General features: G+C 44.1%; 1 protein-coding gene across 47 annotated transcripts in view; it reads right to left on the bottom strand.

Moving 5' to 3' along the window:
• Positions 1-21,021, bottom strand: part of LDB3 (LIM domain binding 3) — a 152,461-nt gene that overhangs the window by 18,826 nt on the left and 112,614 nt on the right. For 12 of the 47 annotated variants that reach the window (XR_014511020.1, XR_014511022.1, XM_083439993.1 and 9 more), the window contains 5 exons: positions 16,498-16,533; positions 13,978-14,184; positions 7,547-7,717; positions 4,475-4,522; positions 1,973-2,112 (listed from right to left, as the gene is read on the bottom strand). Coding sequence is in view for 43 of the 47 variants with exons in the window: in XM_083439993.1 (XP_083296119.1) it covers positions 1,973-2,112; positions 4,475-4,522; positions 7,547-7,717; positions 13,978-14,184; positions 16,498-16,533 (602 nt within the window). In the remaining 4 variants the exon portion in view is untranslated. The remainder of the gene's footprint in view (positions 1-1,972; positions 2,113-4,474; positions 4,523-7,546; positions 7,718-13,977; positions 14,185-16,497; positions 16,534-21,021) is intronic. The other 35 variants (XR_014511021.1, XR_014511023.1, XM_083440017.1 and 32 more) reach the window with 10 other exon arrangements.

Below are 21,021 nucleotides of genomic sequence, written 5' to 3'. Positions count from 1 at the left end.
ATGTAAGAATTCTAACTAGCAATTCGATACCACCAAGGAGCCACAGGAATCATTTGAAGTGAAGCATAAGAGCATTTATATTTCAAGGCAGATTTTCAGCTGTTGCCTGTAAAGCTGCTATTTTTATGTTATTTTCACGTCCCTCCTCTTCCTTTCAAGGAGCTCAAGGTGGCCTTCACCGTTCTCCCCTTCCCCATTTTATCCTCACCATGACCATGTGAGGTAGGTTATACTACTATAGGGCTACCAGACGTCCCCGGTTCCCGGATCCAGTCCCTGGATTTGCAAATCTGTCCCCGGACAAATTCCGTCCTTGGAATGTCCCCAGATTGGCAAATCTGTCCCCGGGAAACATGGCAGTGGCAGCCTCAGCAGCCCGGAGCCAGCCTGGTAGCGCAGTTGGCTCTGGCTGGCTTCAGGAGCTGCTCGCTGCCGTGGCGCCCACCATTTCCCCTGCACCATGGCAGCAAGCAGCTCCTGAAGCCAGCCAGAGCCAACTGCACTGCCAGGCTGGCCTCTGCTGGGCAACGGCCGCCCGCCTGTGACTCCTGTGACTCGCCTGATCTATCAAAACAAAGGGGGAAGGAGATCGGGGAAGGCTCAGGAGTCACGGGCAGGCGGTGCACTGTTGCCCAGTTTTTTTAAAAACTCTGTGCATTTATGTTTCACAGGGTGCGAAAGAAGGGCTTTGCACCTTTATACAATATGCATGTGTGCCTGGGCCCAGGGTCTTTTGCCTCACCATCCAACACTACTGACTCCCTGTTGCTACTCAGTTATTTTAAAAAAAAGTGTCCCCGGATTCATTGAAAAAAATTTGGTAACCATATACTACTAGAACGTGACTGGCCCATGTTTGCGCAGTTTGCGTTGTGGTGGAGTGGGATTTGAACCTGGGTCTCCCCACAGTCCAACACTCTGGCTGTCTCTGTTAGTGGAACAGATGTCCTGCAGGCACAAAAATGGGAGGGGGGGAGTGAAGGACTGGCAGCCTTTCTCAAACTTGGGTCCCCAGATGTTCTTGAACTACAACTCCCATCATCCCTGACCACTGGTCATGCCGGCTAGGAATGATGGGAGTTGTAGTCCAACAACATCTGGGGACCCAAGGTTGAGAAAGGCTGGATTAGAGGGATATGGGCAAGACACCCAGGATGTGAAGAAACTCCTCCCAACCCTGTCAACAGGGCAAGGCAAGGCAAAGGCAACATTCCCTGGCTGTTCTTTCTGAGCTCCTGATAAAATAATAATAATAATAATAATAATAATAATAATAATAATAATAATAATAATGTATTACATCTGTATACCACCCTTCATCCAAAAAGAGTTCTGGCACCTCTTTTTCTAGAAAAATAGCACTGAAAATGGGAATACAAAATACATGATAAAAAACCCCACACAATTTCACCTGTCTGCTTCCAAAGGAGATCCAACAACAAGGCCCATTCCACTGGCTTGCCTCATACCAATTGCCATTTGGCTCCCTCCTTCCCAGAACTATCTGCCTCAGTAAAACCTGGTCATTTCCCCAGTTTTGAAACATGTTGTATGAATTCGTACTGAATGTTCTTATTTTCCTCATTCCTCCTCCCGTCCCCCCAGTTTTATACCATGCTTATCTGCCATTATTTTAAACTGTAAATGACCTTGGCTGTATCGGTAGAAAGGCAGCAGATAGGAAAGTAAACAAAAATCACAGAAAATGTGAGTTGTGGACCAGTCAAGTACCTGACTCACTATGTTGATAATGCCTTCTAAGCAAGCTCTCTACCAGTGTTTCTCAAACTTGGGTCTCTAGTTGGTTTTAGGCTACAATTCCCATCATCCCTGACCACTGGTCCTGCTAGCTAGGGATGATGGGAGTTGTAGTCCAAAAACAGCTGGAGTCCCAAGTTTGGGAAACACTGCTCTGTAGTATCTGATGTAGCAAAAGGCAGCCCCTTGTGTTAGCAGTCCGAAGTCTCCTTACCTGGCTGATAGACCGAAGGCCTGATGCTGGCAGTGGTGACCACTCTGGGCTTTGAGGCAGGAGCCGGGGCTTCGCTGTAGCCTGGGTAAGGAGCAGGGCTGTGGGAAGCTGGAGCTGATGTGTAAGATTGGCCTGGGCCTCTAAAACCAAAGCAAAGCTGTGAGCAATTCATGCATATATACCACAGGATTAAGACCGATGAAGCATCTGTTGAATGGTGGCTTCCATAGAAGGTTGTGAGAGCCTACCAGAAAGTTCCAGAGGCAAGGAGGGAGAGATTGTTACCTTAAAACTCAGTACAGCCAGCATGTACTTCTAATGCTGGTGTTTTAAAAGACTGGGTTGAAAACACATTTAATAAAGGAGAGGCATTAGATTGCTCTTAATACATCTGCAAAACATTACATAGGAGAACTCTTAGGGCTGCTAAATATGGCTAGCCCCATACAAAAAGGTGAGATTTCAATGGGGAAAATGGTCCATTGCTTCAGATTGCAGGGAAGATGGGTAAATGTGGGGTGCATTTCATAGAATAGTAGAGTTGGAAGGGACCCAAACGGTCATCTAGTCCAACCCCTGCAATGCAGGAATTTTTTGCCCAATGTGGGGCTCAAACCCATGACCCTGACATTGAGAGTCTCATGCTCTACCGACTGAGCTTGCCTTGTGACTGTTCTTGCCGGTTCACTGAGTTGGGAATGCCACGTATGGTGCACATGGGAGACGGTGATTTAAAGTAGTTACAATAGAGTTTCTTAAAGTGGAGTGGGGGGAGCCATTTCAACTGAACCCATTGTAGTGGGAACAGTGAAGCCACCAAGGAAGATCTAGAGTAGCCATCTTCCTGGCATCGAATTGTTGTTCTTGTTGTTAATACCATACCCATCTGGCTGGGTCTCCCCAGCTGCTCTGGGGGGCTCCCAACAGAATATTAAAAGCACGACAAAACATCAAGCATTAAAAACTTCCCTATACAGGGCTGCCTTCAGATGTTTTCTAAATGTCAGATAGTTGTTTATTTCCTTGACATCTGATGGGAGGGCATTCCACAGGGCGGGCGCCACTACCAAGAAGGCCCTCTGCCTGGTTCCCTGGTTCTTGCAGTGAGGGAACCACCAGGAGGCCCTCGGTGCTGGACCTCAGTGTCTGGACTGAATGGTGGGGGTGGAGATGCTCCTTCAGGTATACTGGATGGAGGCCGTTTAGGCTGCACCCCACTCCAGCAGTTTGGTCAGGGAATGTCAGGCTACATCCTGCTGCAGTTGCACTTTGCTCGGATTGAAGACATTGACAGGCTCCCTTTCAGAGTGGAAGTAAAGGATGTTTCTGACCAAGAGACCTTGAAGCTATCCTCTCTTTTTGCACTGGGGGTGGGGGTGGGGTGGCAACTGGATGAGAAGCAGTACCTGGCAGACTTCAGATCAACAACTAACAAGGTATTGCACTTTGTATAAAACAAAGGTGGACAGCTTCTGTAGTCACTGCCAGGGCCATTTAGTTGTACAGACAGGGGTCAAAAGGGCAGTTTGTTACACAACCCAACCTCTACACAGGTAAATAGACTCATTTTTTTTTTTAAACCACCCTCAGAGCCGTCTAGCTGTAAGGGTGTCATATATTGCTTAATTACATAGTGTAATTTTAAATTTTTTTAGTGTAATAAATTAGGTTACAGTGTACAGTCGTACCTTGGAAGTCAAACAGCTTAGTTCCCAAAAGTTTTGGCTCCTGAACATCACAAACCCGGAAGTGACTGTTCCAGTTTGTGAACTATTTTTCAAAGCTGAACATCCGACAGGGCTTCCACGGCTTCCTGCAGCCAATCAGAAGCCGCGCTTTGGTTTTCGAACATTTTGGAAGTCAAATGGTCTTCCGGAATGGATTCCGTTTGACTTCCAAGGTACGACTGCACTGTTTATATAGGAAATGTACATTTCCTCAAGAAAATTAAAAAGGGAGAAAAACGGTGTTATACAAAGACAAAAACTCCCAGCATCACAATTCATATAATAAAAAAGATAACATCCAGCAATACAGCCAAAATAGGAATGCGGATTAGAATTTGCTGTGACGAAGAGGCTCCTGAAAGAGAGAGAGAGAGAGAGAAAGAAAAGCCCACTGCATCATTAATATAAAAGGTTTTTTTTGCAAATTTAGGTCAGCTGTAGGAAGGTATCAGTTGGCATTTCTGCTAGAGAAAGTTAAAACGTTGATGAGGGACTGTGGTTTTTTTTTTTTTTTTGAAGAGAACAGTTTAGATACTGGTGACAGTTTCAAAGAACAGCTCAGCAACACTGAAAGCAACTGTGATTACATCTGCGGCAGACTGCAGCAGGTTTAGACAGCATGTACAGTTGGAAACTATTAGTTGTCAGAGAAAAGGAAAACCACTGCTGAGACGGAGAAAATTATTTAGATTAATGCTTTGCTAACCATCAACTGGCAAACGGAAAGCAGCGCACTAATTGATTAGCATCTGCACAAAGGCGGCGCACTTTATACCTCTTTTTGGACTGGCAGGTGATGGAAGTAGAAGACTGGTGACTGACGCTAAATAAAAAAAAGACAAAAGTTGGTGTGTTTTTTTAATGCAATGGAAAATAGGTTCGAAATTTGGAATAATCTGAGAGAACTGGGCAAGTCTGACTGTGCATGGTTTCCAGGTAAAAAAAAAAAAGCGCAAGGTTTGTTAAGGATGTCAATATTGTAAAAAAAGATTAAAGTTTCTTAAATTCATGATTCCCTTTCCACGGGAGTATGTTTAACTGATGCTGAGTCAAAACCTATTTAGTACACTCAATCTCAGGAAGTCCATTAAAGCCTTGCATTTAAAGCCAATTGATTATTAGCCCACATGGGTGTTTTCATTTTTCTATTTCAGGTCTGTTAAGCAGTGCTCCCCCCCCCCCAAAAAAATGTTTAGGGGCACTCTCATTTTGACTCAAGAAAATCACCATTTTATAGTTCAAATTGGGAAAAATAAATACAGTAAATGGACAAACGTACAAAGATTCACAAAATTTTCAGGGGTATGTGTACCCCAGCGTCCCCCCAGAAAAAAGCACTGCTGTTTAGTATCAACTTTCCGTAAATGTCAGAAGACAAAAGTATTGCCTTGTTACTATGACTGAACGCCTGACATTACAAGGGAGAAAAAAGCACATGTGGGGTCAAGACTAAGGGTTAGAATGATTATGAATGATTCAACTAGAGAAAGGCCCTAGCTGGTACAGCGCTATTGTTTGACTCTCCATAAAACTCGAATGCAGTGTTTCCCAAACTTGGTTGTTTTTGGACTACAACTACCATCATCCCTAGCTAGCAGGACAAGGGATGATGGGAACTGTAGTCCAAAACAGCTGGAATTCCAGGTTTGTGAAGCACTGCCCTTATGGCTCAGGACATATCATGGCTGTTCCCTTACTGTGCAACAGGGGAGCAGGATCCAGATGTCAGGTGTGAGATCAACAGGACAGGAGAACTTTATTAGAAAGTAGTTCACATGGCCTTTGGTGTATGGTGTGAGATAGATTCTTTTCCATCCAGACTCAAAATGTGCTTGTGGTGAATGTGGGGTGAGCCAAGCAACATGGTCAGGTCTTCTCCTGCACCTCCCACCTGGCGAGTACAGTGGTACCTCGGGTTAAGTACTTGATTCGTTCCAGAGGTCCGTACTTAACCTGAAACTGTTTTTAACCCGAAGCACCACTTTAGCTAATGGGGCCTCCTGCTGCTGCTGCGCTGCCGGAGCATGATTTTTGTTCTCATCCTGAAGCAAAGTTCTTAACCTGTAGCACTATTTCTGGGTTAGCAGAGTCTGTAACCTGAAGCGTATGTAACCTGAAGCATATGTAACCCGAGGTACCACTGTACATTGTTTCCCCTTGTTTGTGGCCAGTCCCAGCTGAAGTCCTGCTTGATACAGCAGGTGGAAGAGAAGGCCGGAAGGGAAGTTCCGTGTGTGGAATGGTGTTTCATGCTTAGGGTAGGAACTGCTACCTACCAACTCAGGCCATTGGTCCATCTAGCTCAGTTTTGTTTACACTGACTGGCAACAGCTCTCCAGGGTTTCAGACAGGGGACATGTCAAACCCCACTGGTGGAATGAACCTGAGACCATCTTCATGCAAGGCAGATGCTGTGCTACTGAGCTACAGCCCTTCTCTCTTAGGTTTGCTGTGAACACTACTTGAGCACTATCCCTTTGCCAGAGCTATAGGGAAAAACATACTGTATTTTTTGCTTTATAAGACTCACTTTTTCCCTCCTAAAAAGTAAGGGGAAATGTGTGTGCGTCTTATGGAGCGAATGCAGGCTGCGCAGCTATCATAGAAGCCAGAAGAGCAAGAGGGATTGCTGCTTTCACTGTGCAGCGCTCCCTTTTGCTGTTCTGGCTTCTGGGATTCAGAATATTTTTTTTCTTGTTTTCCTCCTCCAAAAACTAGGTGCGTCTTGTGGTCTGGTGCGTTTTATAGAGCGAAAAATAGGGTACATATTTACAGTCCTCATAGGAACCAGCTGCTTTTAAATTAACAATTTCTTGCTGGAACTGCCATGCAATATATCCCTCATACCTCACCAGTTGCTGTTATTTCAGTTATCCGCCTTGGAAGCAGATAACACTGAAGTTACATTTAAAAAAACACACAAAAAACCCCAAATGGGTTTACTACTTATATTCCACTTCTACAAAAATCTCCTGTCCTGGTTACTTAATGGGTCAGTGCCCACTTATTTTCATCAGCTCTGTGTTTTCCCACAGCATCTGCTGAACTTGGGGAGAAAGAGAATTTCAAGCCCCTCTGATTTGTTTTGTTGCTCTGGATCTAAATTGCTTTCAAATGATATTTCCTTGCTCACAGAAATGTCTATGCCAAGCCAACGAGGCCTGTCCTACACAGACATATACTGTATTTTTTGCTCTATAAGACACACTTTTCCCCTCCTAAAAAGTAAGGGGAAATGTGCATGCGTCTTATGGAGCAAATGCAGGCTGCGCAGCTATCCCAGAAGCTAGAACAGCAAGAGGGATCGCTGTGCAGCAAAGCCTCTTCAGGGCAGGGAGAGCCTTCATCCTGCTGCCCTGAAGAGGCTTCATGTGGCTATCCCAGAAGCCAGAACAGCAAGAGGGATCGCTGCACAGCAATCCCTCTTGCTGTTCTGGCTTCTGGGATTCAGAATATTTTTTTTCTTGTTTTCCTCCTCCAAAAACTAGGTGCGTCTTATGGTCTGCTGCATCTTATAGAGCAAAAAATATGGTAGTTTAGTTACCTGTTTTGGTTTTACTGATTTTATCTGTGTGTTTTTGATGATTGTTCTGCGTATATATTTTTAATCTGTTTTGTGGATTTTAAATGTGTTTCATCTATGGTTTTATTACGTACTCTGCTCAGAATGTGCTTTGATTTAAGCACTTCATAAATCTTACAGATAATTTGGTAAATAGTTATCTCCCCCCAGTATCCTCCAAGAGAACGTTTTCTTCCTCTCTTTCCCCACTCCTCCTCATTCTCTTCCCAACCATGTTACACACATCTAAGCCAACAGGTGAAGCAAACAGGCACAAAGTATTACCTTTGGCAAGAAGACGAGATGGAGTCGTGCACCATGGAAGTGGCCGCGGCTGACGGCAGGGTCATCTGATGAGCGGCACTGTGAGCGGCAGCAGAGGGCTGATTGGCTGAAGCAGGCAGCACAGCAGAAGGGGCGCAGCTGGTAGACACTGGCGCATGCTCAACAGGGGTACTGATCAAAGTTAAATGGGATAAAACAAGGTTGCGTCTTTAAAAGCTGCAAGCTATTTTTTCTTTTAACCAAGCCAAGACCTGTTTTGCTCGGGCCTGAAAGGTACATACATACATACAAAGAGGCGAGCAAAATTACTATCAGGTAATTTTGAAGCACGACTTAAAAAATCACAGCATTTAGGATGCTTGTTAAGCTGAGGCCACAGTTAGAGCTGAGGCGAAATGATTCGGCGTTCTCGTTGGACTGGGTCCCATAGCCAAATTTCAGAAAGGGGGGCAAAAAAAAGGTTAGTGTGAACTGGGCGATACACATGGGACACATCAGCAGCCATCTTTGCTGGGAAAAACGCAGAGACGATATCGGGGACGGGATCACCAAAAGGGTTTTCTGGGGCCATCACCAATTCTGCATCCTTTGCAGGCCTGGCTACACAAGCTCTAGGGAGCAGAGGCACCGACTTGCTGCCCCCCATATTGAGGGGGCCGGGTGTCACATGACCTGTCCCGCCCCCACAAAGCAGGCCAGCCCATCGGTGGCAAGGAGCACAGAGGGTGAAAATTGCCCTTGGTGTCCCCCACCTGGTGAGCCGGCACTTGCCCATTGGAGGCAGGGGGTGGCAGCCCCCCTCAATATTGGGGGGTGGGTGGGCTCGGCCCCCTGTCCAAAAATATTGAGGGGGCTCAAGCCCCTTTTGCCCCCTATAGTTGGTGTCCCTGCTTGGGAGGAAACACAGAGTACAAAACTTTAGCAAGCTGTTGAAAGCAGCTAACATGTGCAAAGGGGGGCGAGTACTTCTATATGCACAGATAGGTTAGAGCTGGAGCAAATTCAAAAACTCTTCCTTCCCTCACCTCTGCTTCTAACTCCGATACAACCACAGACAGAAACATGCGTTTCCAAGTGGATATAGGCCCCACACAACAAGTGCATCTCCCTAAATACCTTTTCCCCCACTTGGGCTGTCACCGAATTGGTTACTGCTTCATATGTGTATCAACCAGTTTGTTATGTACTGAGCTGAATAGGATCCAAAATGCAGCAGTCTGATTGGTCCTAGAACAATAGGATCCAAAATGCAGCAGTCTGATTGGTCCTAGAACAGTGCAGCAGTATGATTGGTCCGCAGGAGCCGCCCAATCCAGCTCCAGGTGAAAGTAAATCCACAACCTGATTGGCCTACAGGAGAATCCCAGAACTAGCCAATCACATGCAGCCCATTGTGTAAGTAATGTAGATAAAGCAGATATTTTGGGGGAACATTCATTCCTCCTCACCACTATGAGCTGAATAAAGAGCATGAAATCCACTCTCGACTCCGAGTATATTTTACGGTTCACATGAACCTTTCTTAAGCCTACATAGTTATGAATGTGCAAATATAATTACATGGAGAATTGTGTGAATGAGCCCTGTGATGTAAAGTGGAAGCCCACTTGCCCTCAGCAGAACTTTACAACCTATGCAGACTCCCTCCACTAGCAAACACCCTTCAAGAGGCAGAGTTTGCACATGGTGGTCTCCCTTTGTGGAACTGCACTCATTGCTTACGTCATCCTCTTATGGCACTATGAAGGGTTCTATCTCAGCCATCTCCCGACATGCTCATTTTCTATATGCAGGGAGTTTTATTGTTATACAGGGGTGGGTGAGCATTCAAATGTGATTCTCCACCTGCAGTCCAAATGGTGTAGCCTAACAAGAACTTCAGCATGTGATTTTCCTGATTCGGTTTGTACAGTCCTGTTGCATAGTGCTGTGGTGCACCACATCAAACCCCAACATCGACGATCTGGTGCCCTTGTGCTGGCATTGGGACCTGGCCTTGTTCAGCTCATGACCAGCAAAAACACTCCTGTGCCAGGATTTGACTGCTTCCCCACAATCTAGATTACAGGAGTGCCATTAATAAGCAGGATTTACGACAACAGATCCACAGAGTTCCTTTCGCAGTGTTCTAATGATTGTTTAAGCCCTGAGAGAACCTGAGGAGATATGAGCAGGTTCTCCTGAACTTTGACAGAAACATGGTTTTCTGAAGATACAAAAATCCAATTAGTGGTCCCTTGACATGCTCATCTTGCCTGTTTGCTAGCTCTAGAACCTCGCCAATGGCCAGGTTTCCTTGTCTGCCATTACTGAACTTCCCATTGAAAGCTATCCTGATGGATCTTCTGCAACCTTTTCTAGTTTGAATCACTAGCGTGTATTTTTGCCTGTTCACAGATATTTCAGGGTTCGGCTCCCCTCCAAGTTGTTCTGCCCACCAAAAACCCACTATTCTAAAGCGCCACACATTCTATTTCACAGATGTTATGGGTGTCCCCCTAAAATAACAGGAGTTGCTGTTCCATCTTACTGGTTTGCATGGAAAATACAAAAGTATATATGCCAAACAATTGGGTGTAAGAATATCACAGGCATCAGTTGTGTGTAAACACATCGACCAGGGATGGGGAACCTGTGAACCTCCAGATGTTATAAGACCACAAATCCCAGCTTCCTTGATCAGCATTAGATGATAGTAAACTTATGCAAACCAAGTCATAGTTAAATGATCGTGAGGGCAAATTATGATGATAAACTAAGGTGGTTTAGAGCAGTTGGTTGCACTTAACCAAAATGATTAGTCTTGAAGGGCTATTGGGGGGTGGAATAATCAATAAAATGAGGAGTCGGAAGAAAAAGGAGGGGAAACAGAGGTAGAGAGGAGGAGGAAGAGAAGAGGGGAGGAAAATTGGGTTTTTGTTTTGTTTTAAAAGACTTCAAGAGTTTTAAAGGTGTTAAGATATCATTCCTAGAGATTACAACACTCTCTGAATGAAGGATAAACTGACTGAGCATATACATTGACTTCATTTCTATATATTCCAGTTAGCTGTATCAAATGATTACTTTATGTATGAAACATCTATTCATTGCAGGAGTGTGTTCCAGCGAAGGTGAACAAAAAAAGCTGCAGGGGGAAAAATCAAATAAGTTATTTACCAACTCTCCTTTCCCTGTTTCACACAAAGGACAATCCCTGTTTCTTACCCAGTATTTCTATGTCAAATGTACACCATGCCATTCTTAACAAAAGTTTTAGAGATGCAGGGCACGGATGTTTTGTAGATTCTATCTGGATTCTAAGTGCCCACATATGGAAGGAATTCTGTCCACAGCCCAGGACAGAATTCAAACTCTATACCTTGTTGAGCTTTGAAAAAAGCTATCAGGATCATCAGTAAGTTATCAACATATATATATATAAAACAGTGTGAAAATGCTGTTTTGACAGCCCTTCATGTGGTTTTAGAATTATTACTGATGTACCAGAATTCATATGAGCCATTAGATTTTATACAGAACACTATGCAAAAAATTAATATCTTATACTTCACAACAGACCCAAACATTTGTACTGGCCTTCAAAAGCAGCCTACTATCATATTATGCGACAGTTGCACAACAAAACCTTACATCGGGCCATTGGATGTTTTCATGTTAGCTTCTGCCTGTAGATTGGCTGGTTCATACATGCACATCAATTGTGGTGGTAACGGCAACATGAATGGATGACCTACGTGTGTTAATGAACCATCTCAGAGTTAAAATGCAGAACCACAAAACCTTCCTTCCAACACAATAGTCCACAGCAGAGGCAGTGATGCATCTGAACATGAGTAGCCTGAAATGGTGTGTGTGTGTGGAGTGTTATTGGGCTCAGATCCTGCTTGTGGGTTTCCCAAAGGCAACTGGTTGGCCACTGTGAGAACAGGATGCTGGACTGATCCAGCGGGCACTCCTTACTTTTTGTTGGAATCCATTCACACGGTCAACTGCAAGCCATCGAGTGTTGCGGAAACAAGTGGTGAGACGTAGTGTAAAGCACATGCATGTGTGAACCAGCCAAATCCTCTTGATCGTTCTTCCTATTCCACCAGCTTCTATTAAATCCCATATTTAGAAGGGGAACTTCAGAGGAAATCCAAGTTTCTTAACATACAACACATAGCAGGATAGCGCCATACAGGTGAAAATACAGACACACACAACTTGTTGGCAGGTTTGATGCCTTCTCATACAGAATTGCACAGTCCAGCACACGTTAAGATGGTGAATTTTTTTAAAAAACTGTGTTTAAAACACACAAAACCCACACTGAAGCTTTTAAGCACAAAGTAGGGAACACACTGGTAATATGGAGAATAATGACCAGTCATCATGTGTGGTCTTGAAAAAGAACACATGATGGACATCTGTGGTTATTCTCTGTTAGGAAACGCACAAATGTATACTTGCGCCTAGTTCTCAAGTAAAAATCTAAACCTGGTAAAGGTTGCAAGCTGTGTATTGAATGGGAACTTGGACGGAAATGAACATAGTTTGGAAACTAATATGGAAATGTTTTTGATCTTTACAGTTCAGTTCAATGTGTCCCCGGAGGCCCCACTAATTTTAGTAGGATTTACTCCAAAGCACAAGTAGCAAGAAGCTTGAACTAAAACAGATTGCAACTTGACTAAATACGGATGGGCAAGCAATTTAGGCAATCATTTAATTAAATAAATTGATATTTCTCCAGGGGTGACTAACTTGTGGCTCGCTAGATGTAGTGGGCTCCAACTCCCATTAACCACAGCCAGGATTAGCCAATGATCAGGATAATGGGAACTGTAGTCCAGCAATATTTGGAGTGCCACAAGTTAGCCAACCCTAATGCAGAGATTTTTTTTCTTTACTCGAATTCAGTAATTTCTTGCAAGTGTGGTAATGGTAATACACAACTGGTTCCCATTAATGGGAACTCTATTCATTTCAGTGAAGAAATCTGATTGTGCATCCCTTTGCACAAATGAGACTGTTATGTACTGAGCTGAATCCTAGAACAAGAGGATCCAGAATGCAGCAGTCTGATTCGTCTGCTAATCCAGCTCCAGGTGGAAGTGAATCAGTGACCTGATTGGCCTGCAGGAGCAGCCTGGAAGCCAATCACGTGGGGCCCATTGTGTAAATAATGTATACAGTGGTACCTCGGGATGCGAACATAACCCGTGTCGGCGCGTCACGTTTCGGCGCTTCTGCGTATGCATGTGACATCATCTTGACGGTCTGCGCATGCGCGCACGGTGAAACCCGGAAGTAACGCGCTGTGTTACTTCCAGGTCGCTGCGGAGCGCAACCTGAAAATGCTTAACCTGAAGCGTATTCATCCCGAGGTATGACTGTATATAGCTAGACGTTTTTGGGAAAGTTTCATTCATTGCTACTATGAGCTGAATAAAGAGCATGAAATTCACACTCGACTCCGAGTATTTTTCCAGAAACTGCGCCCTCTGCCAGTGGCGTAGCGTGGGGGTGCAGGGGGGGGCGGCCGCACCGGGCGCAACATCTGGGGGATAGGGTTAGGGGGCGGAAATCCACGGGTTAGGGGGCGCAAATTACTTGCCTTGCCCCGGGTGCTGACAACCCACGCTACGCCACTGCCCTCTGCTAAAGTGAATAGGGGAAATCTCACGCAGGAGCTCCAATTCTGGGCGTAATTTCTCTCTGTGGCTAGCACAGCCTCGTATTTAAGCACGCACTTTGTAGAAACTGCATGCCAACGAGTGAGTAAGCTAGTGGAGGAGGAGCTGAGAGCTTTGCCCCTCTGAGCAGATTGCAGGAGGAGGGAAACCCAAGCTCAGGAGAAGGGATGCTGCTGCCCACCCCTTCTCTGGTAGCCTACAGCAGGCTAGTAAAACAACTGTAGACTAGCAACCTCTGTGAGCATATTTACAAAGGCTGGGCCAACACATACCTGTGGAATTGTTTTTTTGAAGCAGAATTAGTTGGGGCAAATTCCCTTTATAAGTGACAGCTGCAGTTATTGTGCAATAATCTGGAGACGTGAAGCTGCTGTAATCATTTATTACGGACAATTATCTAACAGTGAGGTAAGATGTAACATTTAATGTCTCATATTAAATACAGTGTGTGTGTGTGTGTGTGTGTGTGTGTGTGTGTGTGTGTAGACTGTATAGAGCAGCCTTTCTCAACCTGTGGGTCCCCAGATGTTGTTGGACTACAACTCCCATCATCCCTAGCTAGCAAGGCCAGAGCTCAGGGATGATGGAAGTTGTAGTCCAACAACATCTGGGGACCCACAGGTTGAGAACCGCTGGTATAGAGAGTCTTTAAATATTGGAATGTTCCATTAGAAGTTAGAAGAGGTTATTACAAAACCCAAAGCAAAGATCCAAACCAGGTCAGTCATGGAGTTGCATGGTGCAGTGTACCTTTGGTTACTGGAGAAAGCAGGAGGGACTGTCTGGCCAGCACTGTGGCAGCTGGCTTCCCTCTGACTTGTACCAGTCCCAAATCTCACGGACCCTTTGGAGGCCATTGCTCTAGCTCTGTCAGTGTTGGCATCTGTGCTGCAAGACTTAGGGCAATGCCAAACACTTGACGTCGCATACTGTACATCGTGAGCAGTACCTGCAGTGCTGGGCAACAGAGATTACAAGGGTGCATGTGCATAAGAGAGGTCATTGGGTGGGGAATCACATCACCTCCAACTTAAAGAACAACCAAGACCTTGGCAGGGGAGGGACGGGGTTGGAATCAGGCCAAACAAGGAGCTGGCATTTAAACGACATAGATCTACATGGCCACTATGTAAATCTACCGTAGGATGCAATGCTTTGAAACGTTTTTGCATCCCATTGTAAAGCTCTCATGTAGCAGGGAGGAGATGCACACAGAAGCAGGTTGCCGTGTGTGCAGGCAAGGCGGATGCAGTGTGCATCTCAATGAACAACCGTAGTGCACTGGTCACTGTCATCCTGGAATGACAGGATGCAACTTTTGATGTGGACTCACATCCGCATTTGGGGCCACTAGTTTTTATGCAGAACTAGTTGCATGGGAGTATAGCTGCCTCAGGGTCACTATTTCCCATGTGTTAAAGAAGAACATTCAAGGATACAACCCACCCGGCATAATTCCCATAAAAGTCCTCTGAATTTCAAAGGCTTTTGTGAGAGAGAGCTCAACGAGTTGTTCCTTAAAACAGAATAATAATAATAATAATAATAATAATAATAATGCCAAGATATTAGGTGTCCAAATAAAACTCCTGGATTTCATGATGAAGACTGTGGTTTTTCTGACATTTTTGTTGACATCATAGATACAAAAGCACCTGAAAATATGCCATATTTCCATGGTAAATACATTCTACTAGTGGGAAGAGAAAGAAAATAACCACTAGCTTTGTTTTACAATCCCTTGTCCAAGAGTGCACATATTATAGTGCTTAAAGGGGTCGATTCTATAGCAGTTCTCACACTTCCACTTGCTCACGAAGTTGTGTAAACTCCTGGACATTTTATTGTGCGAACAGGGGGGGAAAAATAGGAGGAATGAAAAAAAAAGAGATTTTTTTTTATGCCACAAAGACAGCTAGAATATTAATAGCTAGGAATCGGAAAAGTGAAATAGTAGCAACAAAAAAGGAATGCCAGGATAAGCTATTTGAATATCTCGAGTTGGCAAAAATGACAGATGCAATTAGGAGACAACCTAACCAAAAATTCCAAAAGGAATGGGGAATCTATAGAGATTATGTAAAAAAACCAGTGTCCCCAAGTAAAAACTTGGATTTGCTTTGATTATTTTTCGCAAACCACAATATGGATTATTAGTATGGTATGTGGAAAATAGGAGAAATGAAGAAAGGATAAAAGGAGCAGTTCAAATAGATAAAATAGACCCGCTTAGAGGAAGATGGAAGTCTATTGGAGAAGACAAAGAATTAGGATTAAAGAATATGGTGACATAAGTGTACATAAGAACTTATGGATTTGTAGTTGTATGTATGTTTTTGGTATTTTGTTCATTTGTTTTTAATATATCTTCTTTTGTTTGCAAATGTCATTTTATTAATTTGGTGACTTTACTGTTTATGTTTGTCTATTAAGTAAGAACATTAATCAAAAGCAAATCCATATATATGGATTTGGTTTTAATTTTCTTGTGCAAGGCGTGAAAACAGAACTTTCATGAGCTGAAGATGCCCTTTGCTTGCAGAGATGCACTTATGGATCCAACTCACAGCCTAGGAGTGTCTTCAGAGAACTGAGAAATCTAGAAACTTGTTATAAATTTCTTTAACTGTCAGGTAAAATGGGAGGTCCAAATACTGAAAAGCAAGAGATTTAAGTTATAAAGCAAAACAGTGAGTCATGAATGGAGGAGATGCATGGTGAACACAGGCCAGCTGCACAGTGATAGCTGAACCAACCATATTTCAGCAGTAACATGTGCTGTATAGTGCAAAAAAATAAAAAATAAACAGGGAAATGGGTGTGACTTGCAAACACCCCTATTACGTGTCCCCTCCTAATTCAGCTGTGAAATTTTCGAAGAGAAATTTAGAATGAAAGCACAAGAGAAGAACTATTCTGTTACTTGACCAGAAAGTTTTTTGGGGGGGGGGAATGTAACTAAAAACACTTCTAAATAAAATGGTGCATAATTCCAGTGAATTTACATTTGAAACGTTAACATCTCTCCTGATTGAAACCAAGACCAATCTCTTTCTAGAGGACAGTTTCCCAGGTGCAGACATGTATTCTAATCTTTTCAAACAGTTCATAAATCAAATAACCCCAAATCTAGGATAAGGTTAAGAGGACTTCAACCCACTGATGAGCAGGATTTAAAGGCATATAACTATTTGCTGGGTGTGACCATTCTGTGTCCGAGGGAAAGCATCTGTAATAAAGAGGGGAGTCAAGTCTACAAAAACACATTACCTGTTTTCGGGAGATCCAGCAACATTTTTCTTGCCACTGTGGAAGGAGGGGAATATAGTATGAATACAATTAATGATTCTTCCTGTGGTGGGAGAACTATTGAATTGTGCTGAAAGGTGGGTGGTGCATGGCTGGCTCCAGCGGTTCGCAAAGCGGGGAGGGCCCTTGCTAGGATAAGGGGCTCCCTGAGAACGCCAGGGAAAAGAATTGAAAATGCAGGCCTAATTTCTCATCAGGTGGTACACCTGCATCTGGACTGCGCCACTTCAGACTGCAGGGGAGCTGGGAGCTCCGACAATTCAATGTCTCTCTGAACAAAATATTAGTAAATCCATGCACTTAGAAAGCTAGATTACAAGGGCTCTAATCTAGCCTTCTTTCTGACAAGCTAGTTTTCTATGTGGAGGGTTGAGGATTTCTTTGGGGAGGAGGGGGCAGGTTGTATGAAAGAACATTCAGTCCCATGAGTCCCCATCTGCAGTGGGAACTGAAAATTTAATGGATTGAAATTCCAGTGAGAACTAGGCATAAGCACCCCATAAGCTAGTTAAAGGAACCCCCTAGATATCTATTGCCATATATTCTGTCTAGTGTAAGAATTAGGGTTGAAATGTTTACATTCACTGCATGTTTGCAGAGAAGTACGACCTATTGTGATCAGTGGGGTTTACTGTCAGGTAGGTCTGCATACTGTAAGTCTTAGTCGATAATTAATCAACCAATTAATTAATCATTCAATCAATTCAAAAGGTGCCCCCCCCCATTAAGTGGGAAACACTTTTTCTTTCATTTCAAAGGCTGTTAATTATTTTAATACAAATTCCAGGTGGCAGGCATGGTCTTAGAAGATGAGTTCCCTCCGCCCTTCTCTCGTAGAACAAAATGCCTCATAGAAGATAGTAACTGCTTGCTATTAGGGATGGACAAATTTGTCAATTTCAGTTTCTCTCAGTTTCCCAACTTTAGGTTCAGTTTGCCCCATTTCTGCACCCATTTGCAAGTGTTTCTTTAAAGCCTACATTAAAAATATGTCTTTTCATATGCATTTCTTCTAATATGTGCAGTCTTTGTAGACAAATTTGCCTAATATACACATTTTCGCAAGCAACTTCCCCTACCACAATGCGGCTTGGAATGTTATTTTCACTGATATATGCATTTTTGTGCACATTTTTTGGGTGGAAAACCGCTTCACAAAATTCGGAGAAGTGTAGATCTCGAGGGACAGCTACATCTTGGTTCAGGAAGTGCAAACTAGTTATAGATATGCATCGAAATGCAAGCTGAATGAATTTCTCCCCCTGAATGATTTTCTGCTCTGTTCCTAGCTGCAATACATGTATGGCTAATCTAAATAATGTGTGGGGAACCTGCAGCCCTCCAGATGTTGCTGGATTACTCTTATCGTTCCTGACTGCTGGCCCTGCTGGCTGGGGTTGATGGGAGTGGGAGCCCAGCAAAATCTGGAGGCTGTGAACATTTCCCGTATTTTTCGCTCCATAAAACACATTTTTTCCCTCCTAGAAAGTAAGGGGAAATGTGTTTGCGTCTTATGGAGCAAATGCAGGCGGGAGGCTCTGCTCAGCGCTCCCTTTAAAGAGCCGTGTGGAGCGTGTGTGCTGCTCTTGGGGGCTTTTCCCCCGAGGAGGGAGTAGGGCAGCCCGTCAGTCCCTTCTCCCCCCTTGAGGAAAAGCCCCCAAGAGTCGCACACACGCTCCGTGCGCTCTTTAAAGGGAGTGCAGCTCTTGGGGGCTTTTCCAGGAGGTGGGGGAAGGGACTGACAGGCTGCCCTCTGTCCCTTCCCCCAGCAAGAGCCAGCAAGAGCCGTGCGCTCTTTAAAGAGCCGTGTCTAGCATGTGTGCAGCTCTTGGCGGCTTTTCCGTGAGGTGGGAGAATGGACTGACGGGCTGCCCTTTTCCCTCCTTAGGGAAAAGCCCCCAAGAGCTGCACACATGCTCCGCGCGCTCTTTAAAGGGAGCGCAGCTCTTGTGAGCTTTTCCTAGAAGCCAGAACAGCAGAGGGATCGCTGCGCAGCGATCCCTCTTGCTGTTCTGGCTTCTGGGATTCAGAATATTTTTTTTCTTGTTTTCCTCCTCCAAAAACAAGGTGCGTCTTATGGTCTGGTGTGTCTTATAGAGCGAAAAATACGGTAATCAACAGCAATAAAAGACCACTACTGTTATGGGAGCAGCTAAAGAGAAACTTTGGTTCCCTGTTTCTGATGTACTTATGTACTTGGTCACTTAATTAAAATTGAAGTGTTTATAAATCAGGTACTTTGCAGATATCCAGTAGGATAAATAGACATATGTATTTAGATCTTTAGTTTTGAGAACTGTCAATCCTTTTTTTTAAATAGACTGCCATTTTGTTGTTTGTTTATTTTTAAATACACACCAGTAAACCCCATGCTCTACCAATACATTGACCTAAATGAATCACTGAGCCATTGCGGTGGCACCCAATTACTGGGGGTATAGTATTACATTCCTCCAAAATGCCCATCCTTTGTGAAACACCTAATAGTTGAGAGACTCCATACAGATTTCAGAGTGATTTATGCCCAGTTGTGTACTAATTGCCACTGACGTCCAACTCTCAGCTTGGTTTCCAGCTCTTGGAATAATTGCGTAGGTGCAGCAGTTTACATCTTTGGATCTCTCCAGAATTGAGGATCCTTCTTGCTTTGTCAAACAGGCACTTAAAGGATAAAGCTTTTCCTTAGGAGCTCTGACACGTGATATCAAACACAGGGGAGCTGCACACCTGACAATATCCCACCAATCTATTACTATTGAGAAGATCTACTACTATGAGAAGATGGTCACTATGCCCGTGAGCTAGCTATGCTATGCATTCTTCATTTTGAAGCATGAGAATGGAGTCCCCAAATCAAGCATTACTCATTTTCCATTGAAGCAGGGGCATTCCAAACATGGAAACAGCAGTACTTTGGCTACACCAAACCCTTCATCTGTCTATCCTCTGAAACTGGCCAGTCTAGGGGAGGTGAGATTTGTGTTCAGCACAGATGTATCAACCAGCCCCGGACTTCAAGTTGGGAATAAGAAATTCTGACCAAAGTTGCCTATCCCCTGTTATGCAGCTATAATATACCACATAAAAGCTGTATGGGCAAGCCCAAGTTATCAATCCACTTGCAAGGTTACATATAGAACAGCAGCCAGGCTCGGTGGTGTGCAAGTGTGTATGTTAGACAAAGTAGTCTGTGAACGAAAAGAAGTGTTAAAATAATATACCAAGAACCAAAGGGCATGCAAAAAAACATTTTAAAGATAAACTTCCACACCCATTCAGCTTGGGGGTGCGAGGAAATCTGAAGCAGTTTATTTCCAACGTAGCCAAATTTACAGCAACATAAAGCAAATGATCCAGATCAAAGACAAGACCAAAGATTAGGCTTCTAGCAGCATTAGGCCTCTAAAATTATGGAAAAGGCACCGGGGGGTGGGAATCATTGTAGGCTATGCTAGCCTGAAGGTGAATTTGTTTTAGATATCTGTTGCTCCTGTTCCAATGAAATTTTTGGCATCACCCTGTAACAAGGTCCTTATGGAACTAGTCTGAATGGTGACAATTCCAACTTGATTTTCAGCCTTCCGCTATGTATGTGTGGCTTTGATGTTTAAGCTTGGGCCCAAGGATCCCGTGAGTAGAATTTTGCTTACAGGGGATCCCTGCTAGAAGAAGAGGGGTGGCCATTTTGGCTGATTCCTCCTTCCCCCTACAGCCCCCCCCAAAGGCTGTCCTGTAGGGTTGCGGGGTCTGGGACCCTCCTGGAACAGTGTGGGATCAGTGAAAATCACCCCCTTCTTCCAGTGGAAGCCTCTGTTGGATCTCAGTCTTTTCTGTGACTGTCAGAACGTCAGGTTCCTCAACCCTTTGTGGTGGCTGCAGTGACACCCAGGTCCATGTGCATCTAACTGGAGGAGATCAATAAAATAGGTGTGACCGATGACAGACAACTGTTTAACAAGTGCACTCAGTAAACTGGTCCTCTGCTTACATACCAGCTCTGCCCACTGCAAGATGATGAGCGAATATAAACGATAATTTATCACTTAGCAAACTGTCGCAGTGCAATGGAACTTTGCTCCGTATGCTAGTCATCTGTATCATCCTAAGAAATAGTAAGGAATTTTTTTTTGCTACTCTTTTGCACTTAAAGCTGGAAAGGTAGGCGATTGGCATGATTGTCTACCCCACCCGGCAGGGTGATAAAGATGGCCAGCTATTTGAGTAGCAACATTCATTCATTGGCAACCATCATCTTGCAGTGGGGGAAAAGTGAATCTTACAGAAACTGTTCTTTTAAGTGTCTGTATCAAAGGAGCTACTGAATGATGACGGCAGGGGAGTTGTGAAATTTAAAATGAGAGAGAATGGCATGAAACAATGCAGGGGGGGAATACAGTCCCTTATAGCAATGCAGAAGAAAAGGAAAATATTCAGAGTTGTGACAAAAGGAATCAGCAAGTGCAGATCTCAAAAACGAGTTTTTAA

This window comes from Podarcis tiliguerta (assembly GCF_965153285.1).
Source record: "Podarcis tiliguerta genome assembly, chromosome: 5".
Lineage (NCBI taxonomy): Eukaryota > Metazoa > Chordata > Lepidosauria > Squamata > Lacertidae > Podarcis > Podarcis tiliguerta.
This window is presented reverse-complemented; position numbering and strand designations above follow the sequence as displayed.